Source organism: Hoplias malabaricus, chromosome 7, assembly GCF_029633855.1.
Source record: "Hoplias malabaricus isolate fHopMal1 chromosome 7, fHopMal1.hap1, whole genome shotgun sequence".
Classification (NCBI taxonomy): Eukaryota; Metazoa; Chordata; class Actinopteri; order Characiformes; family Erythrinidae; genus Hoplias; species Hoplias malabaricus.
The window spans coordinates 21,619,279-21,639,442 of record NC_089806.1 but is presented as its reverse complement, the minus strand read 5'-3'; the positions used below and the strand labels follow the sequence as shown (position 1 = coordinate 21,639,442).

At 38.1% G+C, this 20,164-nt stretch overlaps 1 protein-coding gene across 1 annotated transcript in view; it reads left to right on the top strand.

Moving 5' to 3' along the window:
* adcy1a (adenylate cyclase 1a) overlaps positions 1–15,938 on the top strand; it is a 55,018-nt gene extending 39,080 nt beyond the window's left edge. The window contains exons 10-20 of the mRNA XM_066676013.1: positions 2,882–2,979; positions 3,088–3,172; positions 3,354–3,443; positions 4,594–4,847; positions 5,377–5,503; positions 6,331–6,447; positions 8,386–8,532; positions 8,812–8,910; positions 10,101–10,215; positions 10,560–10,684; positions 12,463–15,938. Coding sequence (XP_066532110.1) covers positions 2,882–2,979; positions 3,088–3,172; positions 3,354–3,443; positions 4,594–4,847; positions 5,377–5,503; positions 6,331–6,447; positions 8,386–8,532; positions 8,812–8,910; positions 10,101–10,215; positions 10,560–10,684; positions 12,463–12,774 — 1,569 coding nt within the window. The 3' untranslated portion in view covers positions 12,775–15,938. The remainder of the gene's footprint in view (positions 1–2,881; positions 2,980–3,087; positions 3,173–3,353; positions 3,444–4,593; positions 4,848–5,376; positions 5,504–6,330; positions 6,448–8,385; positions 8,533–8,811; positions 8,911–10,100; positions 10,216–10,559; positions 10,685–12,462) is intronic.
* The last annotated feature ends 4,226 nt before the right edge of the window (positions 15,939–20,164 follow it).

The following is a 20,164-nucleotide window of genomic DNA, read 5'->3' as shown; positions in this document are numbered from 1 at the left end:
TAAATTGTCTTATATTCCTATAAGAATGGACCAATAGAAATACTTCAGAATAACTTGGATCTAAATCTCATCAGTGATGTGACACATTATGTTAGCTAATGTTGAATTGGCTGGTCTTGCTTAACAGTGTGGGAAAGGGAGAGCCATCACAACACACACTCACAGAGTTGAGTGGCCAAATTTCCTCTTTTGGACTCCAGGTCACAGATGGCAAAGTCATCATCAGGGATAAAGTTCTCCTTATGACAGGGCCATCGCATAGAAACTTCTTAACATCTCTCAACCCTTTAAACTCCAGATATATTATTCTATCATTAATCATAAACTTCCTTTTCACATCCCCATTAATATTTGCTATCAACTAAGAAGTACTCTGTAATTATAATGCAACTAAAAATAGTGATGTCTGTTTTAGTACGTCTCCACCGCAGTTTCATTTATAAATATTAAGCCAGAGGATTGATATCACTATTTGTTCAATAATGATTTAGAGGTATGAAAATAAGCATTCACATCTTGGTTTCAAAATGAGTAGCTCTCATATCAGCAGTTTACAGTTAACATGGCCATAACCAGGTCCAGGATTTTCAAAACCCAGTGTGGACTGTAACAATGAAACTTTTACATCTGACCACAACATACAGAAAGTGCTGGATTTCCACACTACTGTAAAAGTGACAAACAAAAATTGGGTTACAGAGAATAAAATGATGTTTTATAACACAAAATGTTTTTCACTAATTAATGGATGATTTGGAGCACAAATTTACTCAATGAAAAGGTCATATTTAAACAAAATGATGAGGTTTACTGAGTAGGGGATCTTACACACAAGCTAATTTTCACAACTATTTTCATGTACCTACGCAAAGAGAAACATCCGCATTACATTGAGAGCATGCAAATAAAAAGAGGGAATACAGAAAACATAGAAATGGGGGAAAAAAAGATTTCAGCAGGCTCAAAAACCCCCACACACACACTCACACACACGCACACACACACTGCTTCCTCCACATTGTTCTCTTGTGCTTCGTGACTCCCTGTCTCATCTCACTTTCATCCACATCTCACCCCCACACCCCCCCCCTCTCCCCCTCTCCCTATCCTTCACACTTCCCTGCTGACATAAGGGATCCACCCACCCACCTTAACAGAACGGGGGTGACAGTAACGCGCGTCTGAAAAGCGTGCCCACACGCACACACACACACATGCTCTTTTTCTCTGGCAGTAGGAAGCTGTGGTTCTCTCCAGCCTCAGTGGCAGTATAATGCCATTTTGTGTGTGATGCGGACTCTAGCTTTCAGCACTAACGATGAGAATGCGTCAGTCTGTGGGATGCTGGTGGGCTGCAGGCTAACTAGGGAGATATTTCACTACCAAATATCCACCAATCTTAGGAGTGTCTACACACACACACACAGACACAGGCACAAAAACACACACACACAGGCACATAAACACACATACACAAAAATTAATATGCTCAAAACAACATGATTGTATTTAAAATTTATGAAAACAGTCTATGTAAAGTCAGTGTTCAGTGAGTGGCCTTCATAGTAGAATCACAGCCAATGAGTAACTGTTGTTGGGAGAAAAAATGCATATAGAGACATAAATTTAGCCAATCAGCATCCTCAAATTCTCTCTCTCTCTCTCTCTCTCTCTCTCTCTCTCTCTCTCTCTCTCTCTCTCTCTCTCTCTCGCACACACAGACACACATACACACATGGACACACACACACACACAATATTTTGGATTAGCATTAACATAACATAAAAAAAATCATAAATTCATAAATTCATAATTTATTTACATAATCTAAGTTAATATTAATAATGAATCATAACGCTATAGATAACTGCTTCTTCTTTCCATCAAGTTCATCTCTTTGTAAACCTTTGTAAACACACTCTTTAGGTATGTGCCCAAGACTACCAAGGATTAAACACGTAATCAGATGAACCCACACACATAAACACATTCTCTCTCTCACACATTCTCTCTCTCTCTCTCTCTCTCTCTCTCTCTCTCTCTCTCTCTCTCTCTCTCTCTCTCTCTCTCTCTCTTTCTTTCTCTCTCTCTTACACACACACAAACACACACACACACACACACACGGCGTAGTCTTGGAATATGTGAGTTAGCCATGTAGGAAGTTACACTTTCCAAATGTATTTCAGTGCTTCTGCCTTAGTGATAAAAACAATAGCCAGACGAAACATATCAATGAAATGCATGATTCACACCAGTGGCGTAGGCAGAAACATATGTTTTTAGGAGACCTTAGGAAAACTGGTTATTCCATTTAGGAACATACTTTTTTTTTTAAATGTGCTATGTCCAGGGATGCCTGGATTATGCTTTAACCTGCTGCCAACAGCTAAATAAGAACATAAGATAATAATCTCCAAACAATTTGGGGCAGTTTAAATCAAGTTGGGGGAGTTTATGTGAAAAAATCACACAGCAAATACAAAAGCCTAACCAGTCAAGTATATATAGGATAATTCATACTACCATGAGTGGTATCAGAACTGTTTGTCTTACATTTGAGATGCATGGCTATAAATGTTGGCTTTTTGCATTTTTAGACACAAAAAAAAAACTTATGGAATTGGCTTGTAATTTACTCAAATACAAATAAACTCACTCATGTACTCATTCACATACATATTCGTTTACACGCTGTTTTTCACACCACACAATCACATTTGGGAACTGCTCCACAAGAAGGTATTATTCATTGCTTCGCATCTTTGCATCAAAGACACTTTGTTTTCTGTTATGTAGATTTCAATCTCTCTCTCTCTCTCTCTCTCTCTCTCTCTCTCTCTCTCTCTCTCTCTCTCTCTCTCTCTCTCTCTCTCTCAGTATCAGCAGGTATATGATGATGGCTTTATCAGCGCTGTGGCAATCTCTTTGATCCTCACTTCACTTTTTGCTCTTGTCTACTTTCTCATCATCCCTCAGTATGTAACACACACACACACACACACACACAAACAACAATGAATCTTAAACCATACATAAATAGAAGCACAGTCATGACTGTTGTCATTCTCTGTGTCTCTCAATAGAGGTCTGGTGATTGTGATTCTGCTGGTTCTTTGTATATGCTTTCATATGGCGAGTGTAATGTACCTTCACATCACTCATATGCAGGTAAAACACACTAACACAGAGAGAGATTGACAGTGGAAACAAATGAAAACAAAATTTCATTTTCTTTGCATTTTCTTATTTTAGCCACACAAACAATATATGCTATATTTATCCATTTTCTGATTATCTAGTGAAGTCTATTTTATGTTGACTATATGCTTCTCTCTATGTCTGTCTCCAGTGTCCTCCTGACTGCCTCACTCTGCAGATCAGAACCATTCTCTGTGGCTTCTTGGTGCTTCTCTCATATTCCGTGACCCAGGGGTGTGTGGTGAGTGTGTATGTGTTTGTGTGTATGCGCATGTGTGTTTTTTGTGTGCGCATCAGTAAGTCTTAATATCTTGGGCAGGGAACATGTTTTACTATATTTTAAGGTTAGGCAAGTCTTACCACAGGATAATCAGGCCAGTTTTGAGCTCTCACCCCTCCTGACAGCTGACCATTTTAAACGATTCTCTTCTCCTATTATCCTGTAGTGTAATGTATACTGCAAATTGCAGACACAATTACCACAGTTATCTGTCACTAGCTGTTTTCACTTTCCTTCAAATTAAATTCTTTGATATCCCAGAACTTGAGAGGGAGAATAGTGATTTGTGAGCACAGAAGCATGTATTTTATCGTTTTTTTTTCTTCCATGTCTTCTTGCATGTGTATTTCATAAGTTAAGTATTCCATATTTGGTTCCATATAGAAATTCCATATACATACTTCCATATATTGGTCCTAAGAGACTTATGTAGTCAAATGTTTCTACCACATCCATTCATTATGGAATTGCATTGTCATTCAATGCCATAATTAAGTTGGTTCCCTGTAAAGGAGGTACTAGCATATTTTCTAAAAGGTGCAGTGTGTATGATTTAAAGGAAGCTATTAAAAGAAAGCGAAAATAGTACACGAGGCCATCTTTTTGTTAGTGTATAATCATATTTCACTATGATTCACATATTTCACTATGACACTTCATTTTTGTTTTGTCTTAGACATCTTAAAACTGCTTATCTACATAGAAGACCCTCTCCCAGCAGTGGCCCACATGTTGTTCCACTATGTCTCTGCAGTAGCCCAGAATGGACAAAGCAAACACTGGTTCTAGAGAGTGCTTCTCTGTTTTTTATGTTTAATTTTATGTTTATGTTGTAAAAAAAGCAGCTTGGAAAGGGAGGGCTGAGGGAGAGATATTCAGCCACTAACCATCTACAACCTTCTTTGCTAGATACTACTAAATCACACTTCACATTTAAACAAATGAGCAAAATATATTGTCAAGTTCTTGCTTATGATAAATTCATGTGAAAATAATACATAATGATATGTTTATTGACCATTGGTTTTTACGCCTAAAAATATCATTAATTAGTGCCAGCAGTACATTCAGAATGTGTGTGTGTGTGTGTGTGTGTGTGCACGCTGTACAGGTGGCCTGTATGCCATGGTCCTGGGAGGGGAACTCCAGTGTGTCCATCATAACGGTTGTCATAGTCAACAGCACAGCATCAGGGGCGAGTGTGTGTAAATACACTCCATACATGTTTTTGTCATGTGTGATGGCATCCCTTTCTGTGGCCCTCTACTTGCGTGTGTCGTCACTACCCAAAATTCTCCTGCTGCTTCTTCTCAACATCCTCCACACTGTCGTCATGGAGACCAGTGGCTACCGGCAGGCTGTGGGGTGAGTGATCCTGCACATGAGTGGACCATGACAACATTTAATCAAACTAATAACATCCTTAAATCTAAAGCAAATCATAATTACATTTAAAATCATTTTAAAATGTAATATGTTGCAAAAATGGAAAAAGAAAGATTGTAAAAAGTACACCTACCCCAACAAATTAAATTGTAAAAATATTACATTAATAACAGTCAAATAATGTTGAAGTTAAAACTATAATAAGTTACAAAAAACATACAAATGTATTGAAATTAAGAACAACAGTGTTCATTGGGGATACAATAATATGGGAGTTTAAATCTGATGCAGATATACATTAATATGATCATTTTTTAATATTATTGTAATATCATTATATATACCTTGTAATAATTATAAAAAGAAGCAGGAGGAGAGCAAAAATAATAATATTGCTTAACACTGATTTTATATATAATAATTTTATACCTTTTAATTAATTTAATTAATTTGTGTGTTTGTATGTGTGTTTATGTTCCTGTGTGTGCGCGTGTGTGTGTCTGTGTAGAGGAGGCTTCTTTCACACACTTGGATATGACCCTGTTCTGGCTATGCTACTTTTCTCTGGGGCTCTGATACTCCACTGCAGACAACTGGACCTCAAACTCAGACTGGACTACCTCTGGGCCACTCAGGTGTGTATGCTGGAATATGAACCTTTTTCCCATTAGTCATTAATGCTGTGCTGTTTCTCTCTGTAAGTAAATGAACTCTGAAAGTGAAAGCAAACTCAAAGCTCTTCAGCACATACTCTTTATTTCATTTACAGCTTCTGCCAAATACGTCATTGGCAGAAAAAAAAATAATTGGTGCCTTTTTATGACTGATGTCAAAAATTTAGAAAGTAAAACAGGTGCATACATAAGCTATGCACATCTTTTATTTAGCTTTCTATTTTAATGTTTTATTGTTAAAAGATTCTGGCTTTGTTTTCCCTTTGAAGTAAACTGGAGTGATTGGGAGGCCCTAATGGGATTTGTGAAACTAGACGTTCTTGATGTTTTATATGTTCTAAATGTTCTAAACCTGCTCTGTATGTGTGTCTTATGGATGCTATCGGTGGCATCTCCAACTGCAGTGGTCTTGAGGATTTTTTGAGCAACATACATTACGGTCTTTCTTGGCTGATTCACATGATTTAAAGATCAAGAAATTATGTTCTTCAGTGCTGAAGATGAAGAGCAATGCATGCTGATGTATTATTGATTCCACAGTGTAATAGTGCCCCCTTTTGGTAGATATAATGTTTTTATTCCTCAAAGCTTTGTTCCGTTCTTGAAAAGCCTTGTATTTAGTTTTGTTAAATGATTTATAACACTCCAATTAAAATAATAGCCTTTTCAATTACAGACAATCAGGCACTGCAGGATTAAACATTTATGATCAGACAGTGTAGAGCCTACATGTGAACTTGAATTTAAGTGTGTGTGTGTGTGTGTGTGTGTGTGTGTGTGGTTTGCAGGCTGAAGAGGAAAGAGATGACATGGAGAGAGTAAAACTGGACAATAAGAGGATTCTGTTTAATCTGCTTCCTGCTCATGTAGCGCAGCACTTTCTCCTGTCCAACCCTCGCAACATGGTACACTCCCCACAGAAATAACATACTTTACACACTTCTATCACACTCCCTCTTGCTCTGCTACATTCACAGTCATTTTCAACAGCTTTTCATGTTATATATTTCAGTTAAGCTAGAATATGGTAATTGTCATGTTATGCAGTAGTATGCGGGCATATTATCTACTTCAATCTTGACAATTTGACAGATTTCAAAAATTTACATCCTTACACTATTGTGTTCAGTGATGTTCCTCATGCACTACGGAGATACGTGTCTTAACCTATGGTAATATGTGGGACCAGCCAACACTGATAGCCTTTTACACAAAAATCACTAGCAAGAAACATTACCAGTGTAAATATGTTGCAAAACAAAAATAATAAATCAAATTAAACAAATTAACAAACACAGTGTTCAGTATTATAAAAGCCATAATAGTCATTTTGATAAAAGTGATATTTTTGCTTCAGTGTGACTTTATTGGCATATAAAACGTTGCAGTTCTCATAATGTCCACTACGCCGCGCTATTGCATTTTCCCCTCATTGCTAGGTGAAAGGTTAACACGTTTTTTTGATTATGTGTTGTGTGTGTGTGTGTGTGTGTGTGTGTGTGTGTGTGTGTGTGTGTGTGTGTGTGTGCGTGTAAATGGGCTGAGTTTTGACAGTCCTCTTTCTTCACTACATTCAACCCAGTTGGATTAACCTTTTTTGGAAACCTGCATTTAATGTTCCTAAATATTATGGATTCATTATTTCATGTTTAATATGTTTATTTAGAGCAGCAGATGAAAGGTTAATGTAAACTCTGCCAGCTTCTGTTCCTCTCTAAACCCTTTCCCAGGAAGTGATGTAACCAAACATCCTGGAGCTTCTTGGAACAAGGAAGCGAGTTCCTAAGTGTGAACACAAACAGAAGAAAATCATTTTCCAGTCACACACACACAAACACACACACTGTTTGTAGCTCAATAACACAGTCACTCTCTACTGGCTTAATCATACATTCATTCAATCGCACATTTGCTTACACGCTTACAAAGTCATTCACTCAAATATTCACTCACATTGTCTCACTCAGTCATTCACTGTGTTTCTCTTTACGTTTCACTCTGTTACTAACTCATGCATTCACTGACACACTCACTTGTTCACCCATTGGTCAATCTTTTGGTCATTTAACAATAATTTTAATGTCTTATACTAAACTGGAATTGCTGTTTATGTCAGTGATGTTTAATTCGGTCAAAACAATTGCAGATTTGAATCAGGCAGTTCATCGTCTGATTCATGAATGTTTTATGCAATGTGAAAACTAATGGAGATTTCAGGCCAGTTGGAGAATCAACTTCAGAGTGTGAAATCCAGTGTCGGACCACCATTGTCTCATTTACATATCATTTACATGAAACATGACCTAATACATGTAGAGTGAGCCAATACAAATATTGAACCTAAAGTTAAACATGGGTTTTTTTCCCCCCATTACACTGAGAAAAGCTCTACTTTTAAATACATCACACAAATGTGTACACAATTTCCACATCAACAGAATATTTGGTAGTGGCAATAGTTGCTGCATTTCAGAAAGTCCCTTTAAACAAGGAATAGGTGCAGCCTTGGTTAATAGCAGTGGATATCCCAAAAATATCTCCATCCACAGTTGTACTAGATTACCATGTGCAAAGAATTATTGTTCTATATGTTTTCTCAGTATGATTGTTTATTTCAGATATTGATAATATTTGTTATCATTCTTCTGAAAATCAAGCATTTTTGTCATGTTTGATAAGGTGTTACCCTTAAATTTATGGGTTTTTGATTGTAAAGATAGGTCAAAGATGACACTGAAGAATAGAACATTGGTGAATGAAATCATAGTGTGCTCATTTTATATTCAGATTTATATGCAGCTTTGGTGAATAAATGCCATTGTCTCTTTCTCCATCTGTTTCAGGACCTGTATTATCAGTCCTACTCTCAGGTGGGTGTCTTGTTTGCCTCCATACCCAACTTTAACGACTTCTACATCGAACTGGACGGCAACAATATGGGTGTAGAGTGTCTGAGGCTACTCAATGAAATCATTGCAGACTTTGATGCGGTGGGTCTCTTTCTTTCTCTCTATCTATCTACATGTCACTCTCTATCTCTCTCTCTCTCCCTATCTCTATCTCTCTCTTGCTCTATCATGTGTTTGAACTGGCAGGAGTCTGTTAAGTCTAAATCTGTTTCCCCAGGTTCATTGGGTTCATGTATTAAAAATCGAGTTCTTGCTGTGTGAGTTGGTGTAATCCCACACAGGGGGGCTCTGATTTATTTTGGCCATTTCAGCAGCTGCTCAGTCCTTTTTCTTTGTCTCTCTCTTTTTCTGTCTTTTCAGCTGCTGGATAAGGAGTGCTATAGGGACATTGAGAAGATCAAAACCATTGGCAGCACTTACATGGCAGCAGTGGGCCTTGTTCCCACTACTGGATCCAAGGTACACGGAGTCTGTGTGTACAGAAGTGGAGCTTAAGGATACAAAGAAAAAGAATTACAGTATGGCATGTGAGAGAAAGCCCCAGTAGACGAGAATATTGATGTGTCATGCTGAAAACTTTGTAAAAATGTTAAGCTTCATCTGCTTACAAAGGAAAAAATGCTGTAGCACACAAACTTTTACTAAACTCCAACCTGCAGAGTAAAGGTTTACTGAATAATAATAAACATATTACTCCAAGGGCTTCGTGTTCAAAGCCTTTTGTGCCTGATCCAGGTGCAAATAAAGTTGGTTATCCCATGTATTAAGGCATCTTTTATGGGCTATGGGCATTTAACAAAATAATAAATAAATAATGTTGTTCCCTTCCTCAAGCATATGCATGTGAATGAGGTTCACTCAACACATGGGAGGATCTTGCAAATGTGTGGTATATTATGCTTGGTTTTAGAATTTGCTAAAAGTACAATTATCATCAAAATCATCTCTCAGGACCTGATGCATAAATGAGAAGACATCTGGCCCATATTTTCTGTAAAGGCTAAGCTGTTATAGTATTGCGGAACCATATTTGATCTCATAATGTTAAAATACAGAAGTAATCTTTTAACCTTTCTGTCCTGGAATGAACTGTAATCTGCTGATAAGAAGAATCCACCCCTAAAGTGCTGTAATCTGTGCTGTACTAACATTAGTAGTCGATACGGGTATGGTTGTTAAAAATGCAATCCATAACACAAGCAAAATAAGCTAGCCTGAAACACTGTCATAAGTTAACGGTTTTTCCTTCATAAGACATAATGCTTATTTATATTGTATGCCCCTTTTAGCTGTTCATGTTTTTTTTAACTATGCTAGCTTACATTAGATCCATCAGATAACAGCAAGCTTAATGTTTGCATAGGATTATAAATTTCACTCTCAGGTTGTTTAATTCCTTATAATGTTCCCTCCCACATTTAGTCCACAATTTCTCCTGTTTTTCCCCAGATGCTTTTGTTGCAAGATCATGTCTGACCCCACAAGACTACTTGTCTAACAGCTTTGAGTGATTTGAAGTTGAGCTGTCATGAGTCAGAACGACCTACTTTCCAGTGCTTTTATTGTTTCCTTTTTTAATGGTACTCTAGCATTTAATGTAATTTCCATGCATAAAAAACACTTCCCATCTTTTTTCCACTCTTCTAAAGCCCAAGACGTCTATCTCGGCACATTTATGCACGGTGTCTGACTTTGCTATAGAGATGTTTGATGTTCTGGATGCGATCAACTACCAGTCATATAACGACTTTGTGCTTCGTGTGGGTGAGTGAACTGACACTTCTGAGTAAGCAATGAATGAATTATTGAGTGCTTATGTGTGTAAAGCTAAAGGGTCATAAATATTTCTGTGTATTACTGAGCTGCTTTGGAAGGATTGAGTAGAGGAAAAGCGTCAGAGTGTGAGTGTGTGTATTGTACTGGGTATCCTGTAGACATTGTTAGAATGTCCTGAGTGTTTAACAAATTGTGCATTACTGGTTTAACACTTTGACAGATACACACACACACATACACACACAAGCACAAAATCACAACCGCACACAACATTTCAGAAATGTATTATTTTATTTGATTAATTGTTTTTCCTATTTTTTAAAACTGAACAGGTATAAATGTGGGTCCAGTGGTTGCAGGAGTGATTGGTGCACGCAGGCCACAATATGACATCTGGGGAAACACAGTCAATGTAGCCAGTAGAATGGACAGCACTGGAGTACAGGGCAAGATCCAGGTAAAACACATTATACTGACATTATACACACACACATATATATATATATATATATATATATATATGTGTTCAACAATTAATAACACAGATATTCAACTGTGCAAACACACTTCGTCCAGTCTTTGGAAAACACTGTCCAAAAATTGGGTCACTCTGTATCAGCTACACATACCAATGAGAAGTGTCAGCTAGAGGGGCAGCATTGGGCTGTGGAGCAGTGGAATGGTGTTCTCTGGCAAGATGGAGCAACATTCAGTTCTTTGTGGCATTTGTGATTCAGATCTCATAATCTATATCACTGACCTTTATGTGCCTTGATGCCATCAAATTCTTATAACAATGCTCCAGTGTCAAGTGTAAATCCTTCCAAGATAAAAACTGTATTTTCAGAGACCAAACACTTCTTACTATTATTATACTATTATACTTTTGAGTTCAGGATGGATGTTTAGGCAGGCGTCTACAAACTTTTGGCCATTAGCAAACACTTGTTTTATAAATTCAGGCCCCCCTTCTAAATTGGTTAAATCAATTATTCTGAGTGTAGATCTGCTAACATACATGCATTCAGTTGTGTACTCAGATTTTACATAATCTCTACAAAAGGGCATTGCCAATAGGATTTGGCATTCTGTAGTAGCTGCACATGAGTCTAATGGTGCTTTCCCACTGAATGGTCCCTAATTTTTTGACTCGACTCGACTCAACTCGGATTTTTGTACTTTCCCATTAGGCAAATCTGGTACCTCGTACCTGGAACCAAAGACTTTTTTCAGCCCCTGCCCGTTTGTACTTCCAAGTGAGTCAAGTATAGATTTGTCAATCACTACAAAATGCAGACATCCAGCACAAACTACCAGTTTGTAAAATCTCCCAAATAAAATTTTTTTTTTTTTTATCCAACTCATCACAGCAGCTTGTAAAATTATGCTTGCATTTCTGATGAGGTATAAACACTCCTTGGATTTATGGCTAATGAAAGACTCCAGTGAGAGCCAGGCGGTGCTACAATGAACAAAGAAAAGTATTGATCTTGATCTGATGCATGGATACACAATACACAATAGGCAAACAACTCTTCACATTACCACCACCATTGTTGTAGAAATGGGGTTTTGCAACATCACCAGCTACATTTCAGGGGTAGCCGTTCGTTGTTAGTGGGAAACCAACCACTATCAGGGACCAAACTGTAAGCAGAGCCAAGTACTCTTAAGTAGAGTAGGTTCATTCAGTAGAAAAGAGCCATAAGATCTTCAGGCCAAATAAAGAAGTAGTTGATTTGTTCCATCAAATAATTTGGAAAGTTGTGTTTGTGATACAGAAAATATCATCAAACAAAACCAATGCTTGACCCCACCAATGTTGTTGTGACTGAGTGCAATCCATTCTCACAGCAATGTTCCAACACCTTATGTCAATCTTTCCTTGAAGATTAGAGACCGTTACTGGGGAAAAATATAGTGTAATCAAATACCTCTTTCTACCCTTGATTTCAATCCTTGCTGTTGTACTGTAGACATATATTGTTTAAGACACAAAATTTGTCTTATACATTTGTTTAATAGAGGTCCCATTTCAATTTTAAAAATTAAGATTTTGTAGGACCATTTCTAGGTCCTGATTTTTCCTGGCTTCTAAATGTCAGGACAATATTTTGAAAAAATATATGAAAGCCATAGCACAGTATGCATTCTTTATTCATAATAAACCATAACAAACATGCCTTCACGCTGATGTTTAACAAACTCCATCGACTCTGTTCTGTGTGCCGGCAGGTGACCGAAGACGTCTTCCGCCTCCTCTCCGGTCATTACCGCTTCCTGTGTCGTGGCCAAGTCAGTGTGAAAGGCAAGGGTCAAATGCTTACTTACTTCCTGGAGGGATGGTCAAATGAGGCTGGTCTCCCGACGCGCTCAAAAAGTCTGGAGCGGCAGGCGAGCCCTTGCATTCGGACCAAGCTAAGCCCTGCCCCCACAGTGAGCAGTTACGGGGTCAAAGCCCCCAGCGTAGGCCCTGGCCCCGCCCCTTCCAATAACAGCATTATGTACCTGCCTTCCGTGTCCGTGGACATGGAAAAGGAGGTGTGACTGACAAGGAGATTGTTTCTGTGGTGACCAATCTATTTGAGAATCAAGGAGAAGGAAGGAGGGAAAGGTAGAGGGAGCAAGAGGAGAAAGAAAGAACATGGAGTAGGAGAGAAGGAAGGAGCGAAGTGGATGCAATCATGCTGTAAGGGGGCGTGGCTAGAGAAGAAATGTCCACCTCACTATCCATAGGGTGACCATGATGTTTACATGAGAGGAGAGAGACATTTATATCTCTGATATAGAGAGTGACCTTTCCCCACACACACTCAAACATAACGAGCAGTTTTGTCTATTTGTGTGTGTGATTTGTGTGTGTGTGTGTGTGTGTTTTAATGAGTCTTCCTCAGTCCAGATAGATTTCAGGGGCTCCTTAACAGGAGCATGTGTTCTACAGTACTGGCAGCTTCGCACCAAGAGAGGAGATACCAACTCCTCTGTGTGTGTGTGTGTGTGTGTGTGTGTGTGTGTGTGCATGTTTATGTTTGTGTTCATTTGTGTTTGAAAGCATACATTCTGAAATGCTAGAAAATCAATGCCACGGCATCGGCCATTCAGAGCATGTGTATGTCGTTTGGACTGAACACAGAGAACAAAAATGGCGCTGTATTTTACATTTTAATGTGTGTGTGTGTGTGTGTGTGTGTGTGTGTGAAATTGAGAGTCTATTTGTATGCAAATGACAGTGAAAATAACTTGCAGGGAGAGAACTGGGAAATGTAGTACCCTTAACAATCTAATCCACGCAGGAAGACATGCTTTTTGGTCTCCCTGTTGAGGTTATTGGGAACATATGAAGACATGGCAAATATCTTGCCTGTAGTGATGTACAGTAAGTGGGATCTTAAATGGGACTCTTAACCTTCTATTATTTGTCCGCAGTTGTTGCCTTTCTTGAGTGACTTGCCAAAACCGGACTAAACAGTAATGACAAGGTACACAAAAGCCAAATTTAAACATTTTTTTTAAACTGCTGTCCGATTGAAGTGCTCACTTTTTTTGCTATAAGTTACAGTCTTTTCTAACGGCTAAGATAAGGATCAAGTTCCTATGAGGCAAGGATCAGTAGAGTTTGTATGGCTGCTAACTCTTACGCACGGAGGGGATATTCTCCACGTCAGCGCTCACTTCCTCCTACCCTGTGACCTCGCAATGAGACTGAGATTTCCTCTCCGGCATAAACACAAAAAAAGAGCGAACTCTTGCCTTGGAGATACATTTCCACCCAGTTCGCTAAAGCCTGAACCATCAGCTTGATTAGCCTGTTGATACGCTAGCTTAGCTGTTCATGGATCATAACATGAATCAACATGGCTGTAAGAAACTTTAGTATCCCCTGGGGATGAAATAAAGGAACATGAACAGAATTTTTTTTCTAGTGGTTAAAAATAGCTTGTGTGGCTTGTTCTGGTTTTGATATTTGTTCTTTTTAAGAGTTTCTAAGTCGGCTAACACCCAACCTGATCCTGCTGGTGCTGCTGGCAAAAGGGGATTTAGCTTGTGCTTGCACAAGGAGAGCTAGCTCACAGGATCAAACTTGCAAGAGATTTAAATATACACAGCACTAAGCTGGTGATTGCTGTCAAACGTTCCCCAAGCGTTTTTTTTTTTCACCCTGTAACATCTGGATTTTTTTCAGAGCACGAAAAGTCCACAGACATCTCTTTCCAAGTGGTCTGAGGTTCATTGGCAGGTTCGGCTGTAAATCAGCAAGTCTGACCTGTCAGGTCTCTCATGTTTATTGTTTTGTCTTTTTTTTTTTTTTATTTCAGTGAAATATTACTATAGCTTTGATATTTCTCCAGATATGCCTAAGGAATGAAGTTGGCTTCAAGCATGCCGTTCTGCATGTTCCTCTTCGCATGCCATAGTTCTACCTTGTCTGCTCTTCTTGCTGAGTGCAATGTGTCTAATGCATGACTAATGCAAAAAATGAACAAAAAAGAAATAAATAGATAAATAAAAGGGTGAAATGTGTCAAAGAAAAACAAACAAAAAAAAGGCTTTAGATGCACTGCATGAGCCCAGACGAGTGGCCTTTTTTAATTTCTACTGTGTTTTATGGATTTAAACCTTTATTGACAGCTCGTTTGCTTTCCTTCTTCATGCATGGTGCTGTCAAGTGTTGGAGAAAGCTTTGGGAGTATTGTAGCATTGCCGCCTTTTTTGGCTCTTGAGGTGACTGCCTTCTATCCAGGGTTTGTCGGGGTGGGTGTATTCCTTTTGTGCCAACACATATCGTTACCAACATATCAACTCCAGTGTTCTATTGTAGCACAATTTTGTGATATTGTGTTTGATTCCACTCACAATGTTGTTTTTAAAAAAAAAAAAAAAAAAAAAAAAAAAAGACATGTAGTTTCATATGCACTGGATCCACCAAGGGCACAGTTCTGGCTTCCTGTGGGATGTGGGTGGGTGTGATGTTTAGATGTTGGGTGTCTTCTAACAGGTTTCAGAGGAGTTTATTTTCTTTGATATTAATATCAGTGCTGAGTAAAGCAGTAAAGTATTCATATTTTGTGTCACAGCACATGAAGCTCTCAACGTGTGTAATTGGATACAAAAGAATTGCACAGCGTTCCAAATGACACTTTCAGAATCTTTGAGCTTTCTTGCACTTCCCATAGCCCAAGAGCCTCCATTCACGCCACAGGTGAAAGCTATTTAAAGGGGCTACAGCAGCTGAGAGACCTAGAGTAGTTTTATCTTTCTGTGAGAAAGGTCTGAGCATTATTCTTAAACCAAAATCTTCCTTTTATCTCTAAGTAGGCCTAGTTCAGATTTTATGATCAAAGAAATGTAGCCACACAACATAAAATGGTTCTATTTTCTATTTACAAACTCCAGTGGCCTAATTTACTGCAGTTTGAAATATTACGACCAGATCCACTTTATTAATGCATAAAATGTGCATAGTAAAAACTAAATTATATATAGACTAGATTTTCATGTGAATTAGATATTTTCATATTTGATACGGGTTGAAATTATTGTATGTATGAAATCTGTAGAGTAAACAGAACGTATTTTACTGATGATCTTAAATATATGTGCTATTTTTGGGGTTGCAATGTATTGATTGCAATAGTGATTATATGTGAATGTAAATTTCATATTGAGATCTTTTATACTTGTGTTTGCACTGTTCTGGAATAAAATAACAATGAGAGACAGAAAGACGGAGCTGTGTTTTGGAGTTTTTGTGCCATTGAACTCCTGTTTTTGTGTCCATGGCCTTGAGTCGGCCGTATGTGACGGTGAAGGTGACTGACCTATGAGCCACTGGGTTACATAACTCAGCAAAAACAAGTGGAGCAAAAACAAGTGACATGAACCTTCCCTGACTCGGTCAGTTCCAGCAAAACTCATAAACTCATTCCAGTGACTTTTATATGAATAATCTGGAATCCCAGTGTTATTACTTTGTTATTACTTTGTTGATTCTCCCAAGCTGGATTCTCCCAAGTGCATTTCAGCTAGTGATGCACAATGATATTGAAATTATATCAGTATTGGTAGATAATTACCTTTTAAAGAATTATTAGCATTTGGCCAATGCTTTTTTTTTTTTTTTTTTTTTTTAGAAAAAGACTGATAAATTTGTAGAAAACTGTAGATAATTTGACTTAGATTTCTTCCATGTTTGACAATGTGCAAAAGCACAAAGACAGGGTTGAAGTGCCCTTATCTCTTTTTTCTTCATTAATGTATTGTTGAATAGTTATAGTACTACAGGGACCACTGACATGTATAGAAATTTAAAGAGAGAGTTTAAACTAGGCCCAAAATAGGTAATCAAAGCAATACAGATCAATTAATCTTATAGCTTGTTTAAATCTAAGACATAAAGTGATCAAAGTAGACACCTAAGAATGTATTATGAAACTGTTTATAATATAAACCCACACAAAATGGACTTTGTAGAAAAAGTTAAAGTAAGATGTAGGCCTTTTTACACACCTCACAATATTGCACATGGACACAAAGTCCAGCTCAGCTCACTGTATACAAGGAATAAAATCTTGAGCAATCTATTAACACCCTGGAATTCTACTGTTCAGTTTGGAAACGTATTGGAAACACATCTTACTAATATCAATTCATCATAGGTTTCTTGACTTAGACAAATACTTTTGGGTAAAATTAATGGGTATAACATGGAAGTTCTTATATTTTGGAATAACTTAACTCTAAAAATACATTTTTAAAATAAAACTTAATAACATAACAATCCAGTTTAGCTTTGGGCACCAAAGTTGCCTTTTCAAATTTAATTTGAATTCAGTAATATTTAAAGAGCAATTTTTGCAACATGTCAAAAAAGCAGCAGAATTCTGGGTCCTAGCTTCAAGTGTAAAAATAAGTTTATAGTTTTATTAAAATAGAAAAGCATACAATAACATTGTGTGTGTGTATATATACATTTTAATATGGCATTCAAGTACATGGAAGGCCTCTGGACCTCTGCAGATCTGGATTAATGTCCCAGTTCTCTTTTCCTGTGCGTTTATGCAGTTTCCGGCCGGAACCACCTTTTCCCAAATACTGGAATGTGCCTGCACCAAAGTCTTTTCCAGACGTGGGGGCAAAAAAACTAAACAAAAGCAGATTCTTATCAGACTGATGTAAACACAAAGCATGTGGCACATTTTGCTGCAGGAAATGATTGCTAACCAAATATCCGATACTGGGCAGTGTATTGTGAGAAATGAGGTGTGAGAGGAACAAAAAGAACACATATACACACAGAATCATACACAAACACACACATACTCACAGACACCCACACATATATACACAGGATGACACGCTGACCAGTTACGAGGACAAGCCTGTGTGACATGAAGACTGATTTACATGATCAGAGGTTTAGATCAACTCCCTGCACTCTGACCACACAGTCATTCACTGTCACACCCCACCACACACTGTTTATCCCTGATTCACTATAAACAAGCTGTGCTGTGTGGAAAACAGTGCGGGAGGAAGAGCTGACAGAAGCAAGATATAAATAAAGATCTACTTTTCTCGAGAACATTACACTGGGTGTTTCAAAACATAGTAAAAACAATCAACCATAAGGTTCTCTGAGGAAGCAAAAGGTTTTCTATCTCAGTGGTATTTGTGGCAAGGAAAACCTTGGTGTATCACAATAAACTGTGTATATGCAGCATCCCACATGTCAACTACACACACCTCATGCTACACTGACCTGTTTTTAATCATTGAAAACACAGTAAACCATATATGTAATTATTATTTATTTAGTAAACAATTCGTCCTGGAGCTACAGTGCCTTAATATTAGTGCACATACAACTAACATGTATCTGTGATATTTTGTTAAAGATTAAAATACCTTCTCATTTGAATTGTCATTTACACTTAATGGCACGGCAGTGGCACGGTGGCGCAGCAGGTAGTGTCGCAGTCACTACCTGCGGGTTCGATTCCCGCTCCGAGTGACTGTCTGTGAGGAGTTGGTGTGTTCTCCCTCTGTCCGCGTGGGTTTCCTCCGGGTGCTCCAGTTTCCTCCCACAGTCCAAAAACACACGTTGGTAGGTGGATTGGTGACTCAAAAGTGTCCGTAGGTGTGAGTGTGTGAGTAAATGTGTGTGTGTGTCTGTGTTGCCCTGTGAAGGACTGGCGGAAAAACTTTATATTTCTATAATAGTGCAATATATAGTGAGTAATGTAGGGAATAATGAGTTGGAAGCCATTTCATACACAGTTTGTTCACGTTTGAGTTACAAACATTTGGCCAATGGTTGAATTTCCATTCAAAGAACTCTTCCGAATTCAAATTCTAATCACAACATGTGCATCAGCAAATCAGCAACAAGCAACAGCAATAAGGACATAAGGACGGAAATAAGGACATATTACCTATTCTATTTTGAGGTAATGTTGGGATGTTTCTTTGTGTGTGCCTGTTTCTCAATTTATCAGCATGTTTCATTTGTGTGTGTCTGTTGTTTTTTTTTATTATTTATTAATTTATTATGGGCATGTTTGGCTGTGTGTGTGTCTTTTTAGTGAGTATGGGTTTCCTTTTTTTTTTGCAGGTGTACTTATAGACCATGTGTGATTTCCTCTACACCATTGCTCCCAAAAACTACACTTTTACAATTTTATTTTTAGAGTGCTCCAAAACTGGCTCTTTCATGACATTTCTTTAAGTGATGCCATAGAAGACACATTTTTTGTTTGTCTAAGAGTACCTTCATAAAATGGATTCTTAAAACACTGATCAGTTGACTTCCACCAGTCCACTATTCTTTCTCACAATTCCTTTGGCGTTGCTCCAAATGCAGTTTATCACACTCACCGGACTTTTATTATGGTTTTGTACATGCTTCAATGCTCAAAAATGGTTATTTTGTGGAAATCCTCAGAATGAACTTGGCTGGCTGCCAAAATGTATTATTTGAAGTAGTGCCAGAAAAAGAACAATTTTCTCAGAAACAAACAAACAAAAAAAAAAGTTGCAAAAAAAAAAAACTGTTGTTGACAGTTTGTGGCTTTTGTGTGGCATGGCTCCAATACGTTATTTTTCACTCAGTGCTCCTTGTGACTTTTTTTCCCATTGTCCTTCAAAGGCATTAATTTGTACTGTTTTTGTTTTAAGATTTAAAAAATGGTTCCTGGAGCAATGCCACTGAAGTGCAAATGGTTCCATAATAAAAAGAAATATGATATTACTTTAAAAAATAAAGTAAGACACAGGGTGTCTGAATGGGTAGCACAATGGGCAGTGTTCCTGCAGGATACTGAGTTCCTGGTGTTCGGTTTTTGCCTCAGGTCACAGAGGTGTGTTCTCCTCATGTCTCTGTGGGTTTTCTCCAGGTGTTCTGGCTTTCTTCCACAGTCCAAAAACACATGCTGGTAGGTGGATTGGCTGTGCAAAATTGTGCCTAAGTGTGTAGTGTTTGAATGACTGCGTAGGTTTATGAGTGATGCTTTACAATGGACTAGCGGCCTCAGCTGAATGTGTTTCTGCCTTGTGCCCAACGACACCAGGAGGCCTTCTGACCTACTGCAGCCTGGATGTCACGACAAAATGGTTAAAGAACACAAATGAAGAATTAATGAGCTGTGACTGAGGAATGTTTAAAGCGCCTCATGCCCTTGACATACATACAATACATTCAAGACTTTCCACCTGAGCCAATATGAGGAAGTGAGGGGAAAGTGAAAGGGTGGGTTAGGGATGGCATGTGTGTGTCTTGTTGTTCTCCTGCAGTGTGTAAAAGTGACAGGTTTGGACTTGTACAGTTAAGTCTTAAACAAGCCTCAAAGGGCTTATCAACCAACTCCAAACTGTGCAAAACTCCAAACATGCAAATCTCTTTGTCTCTGTCATTAACTTTCCTTCTTTATCCATCAGTCTC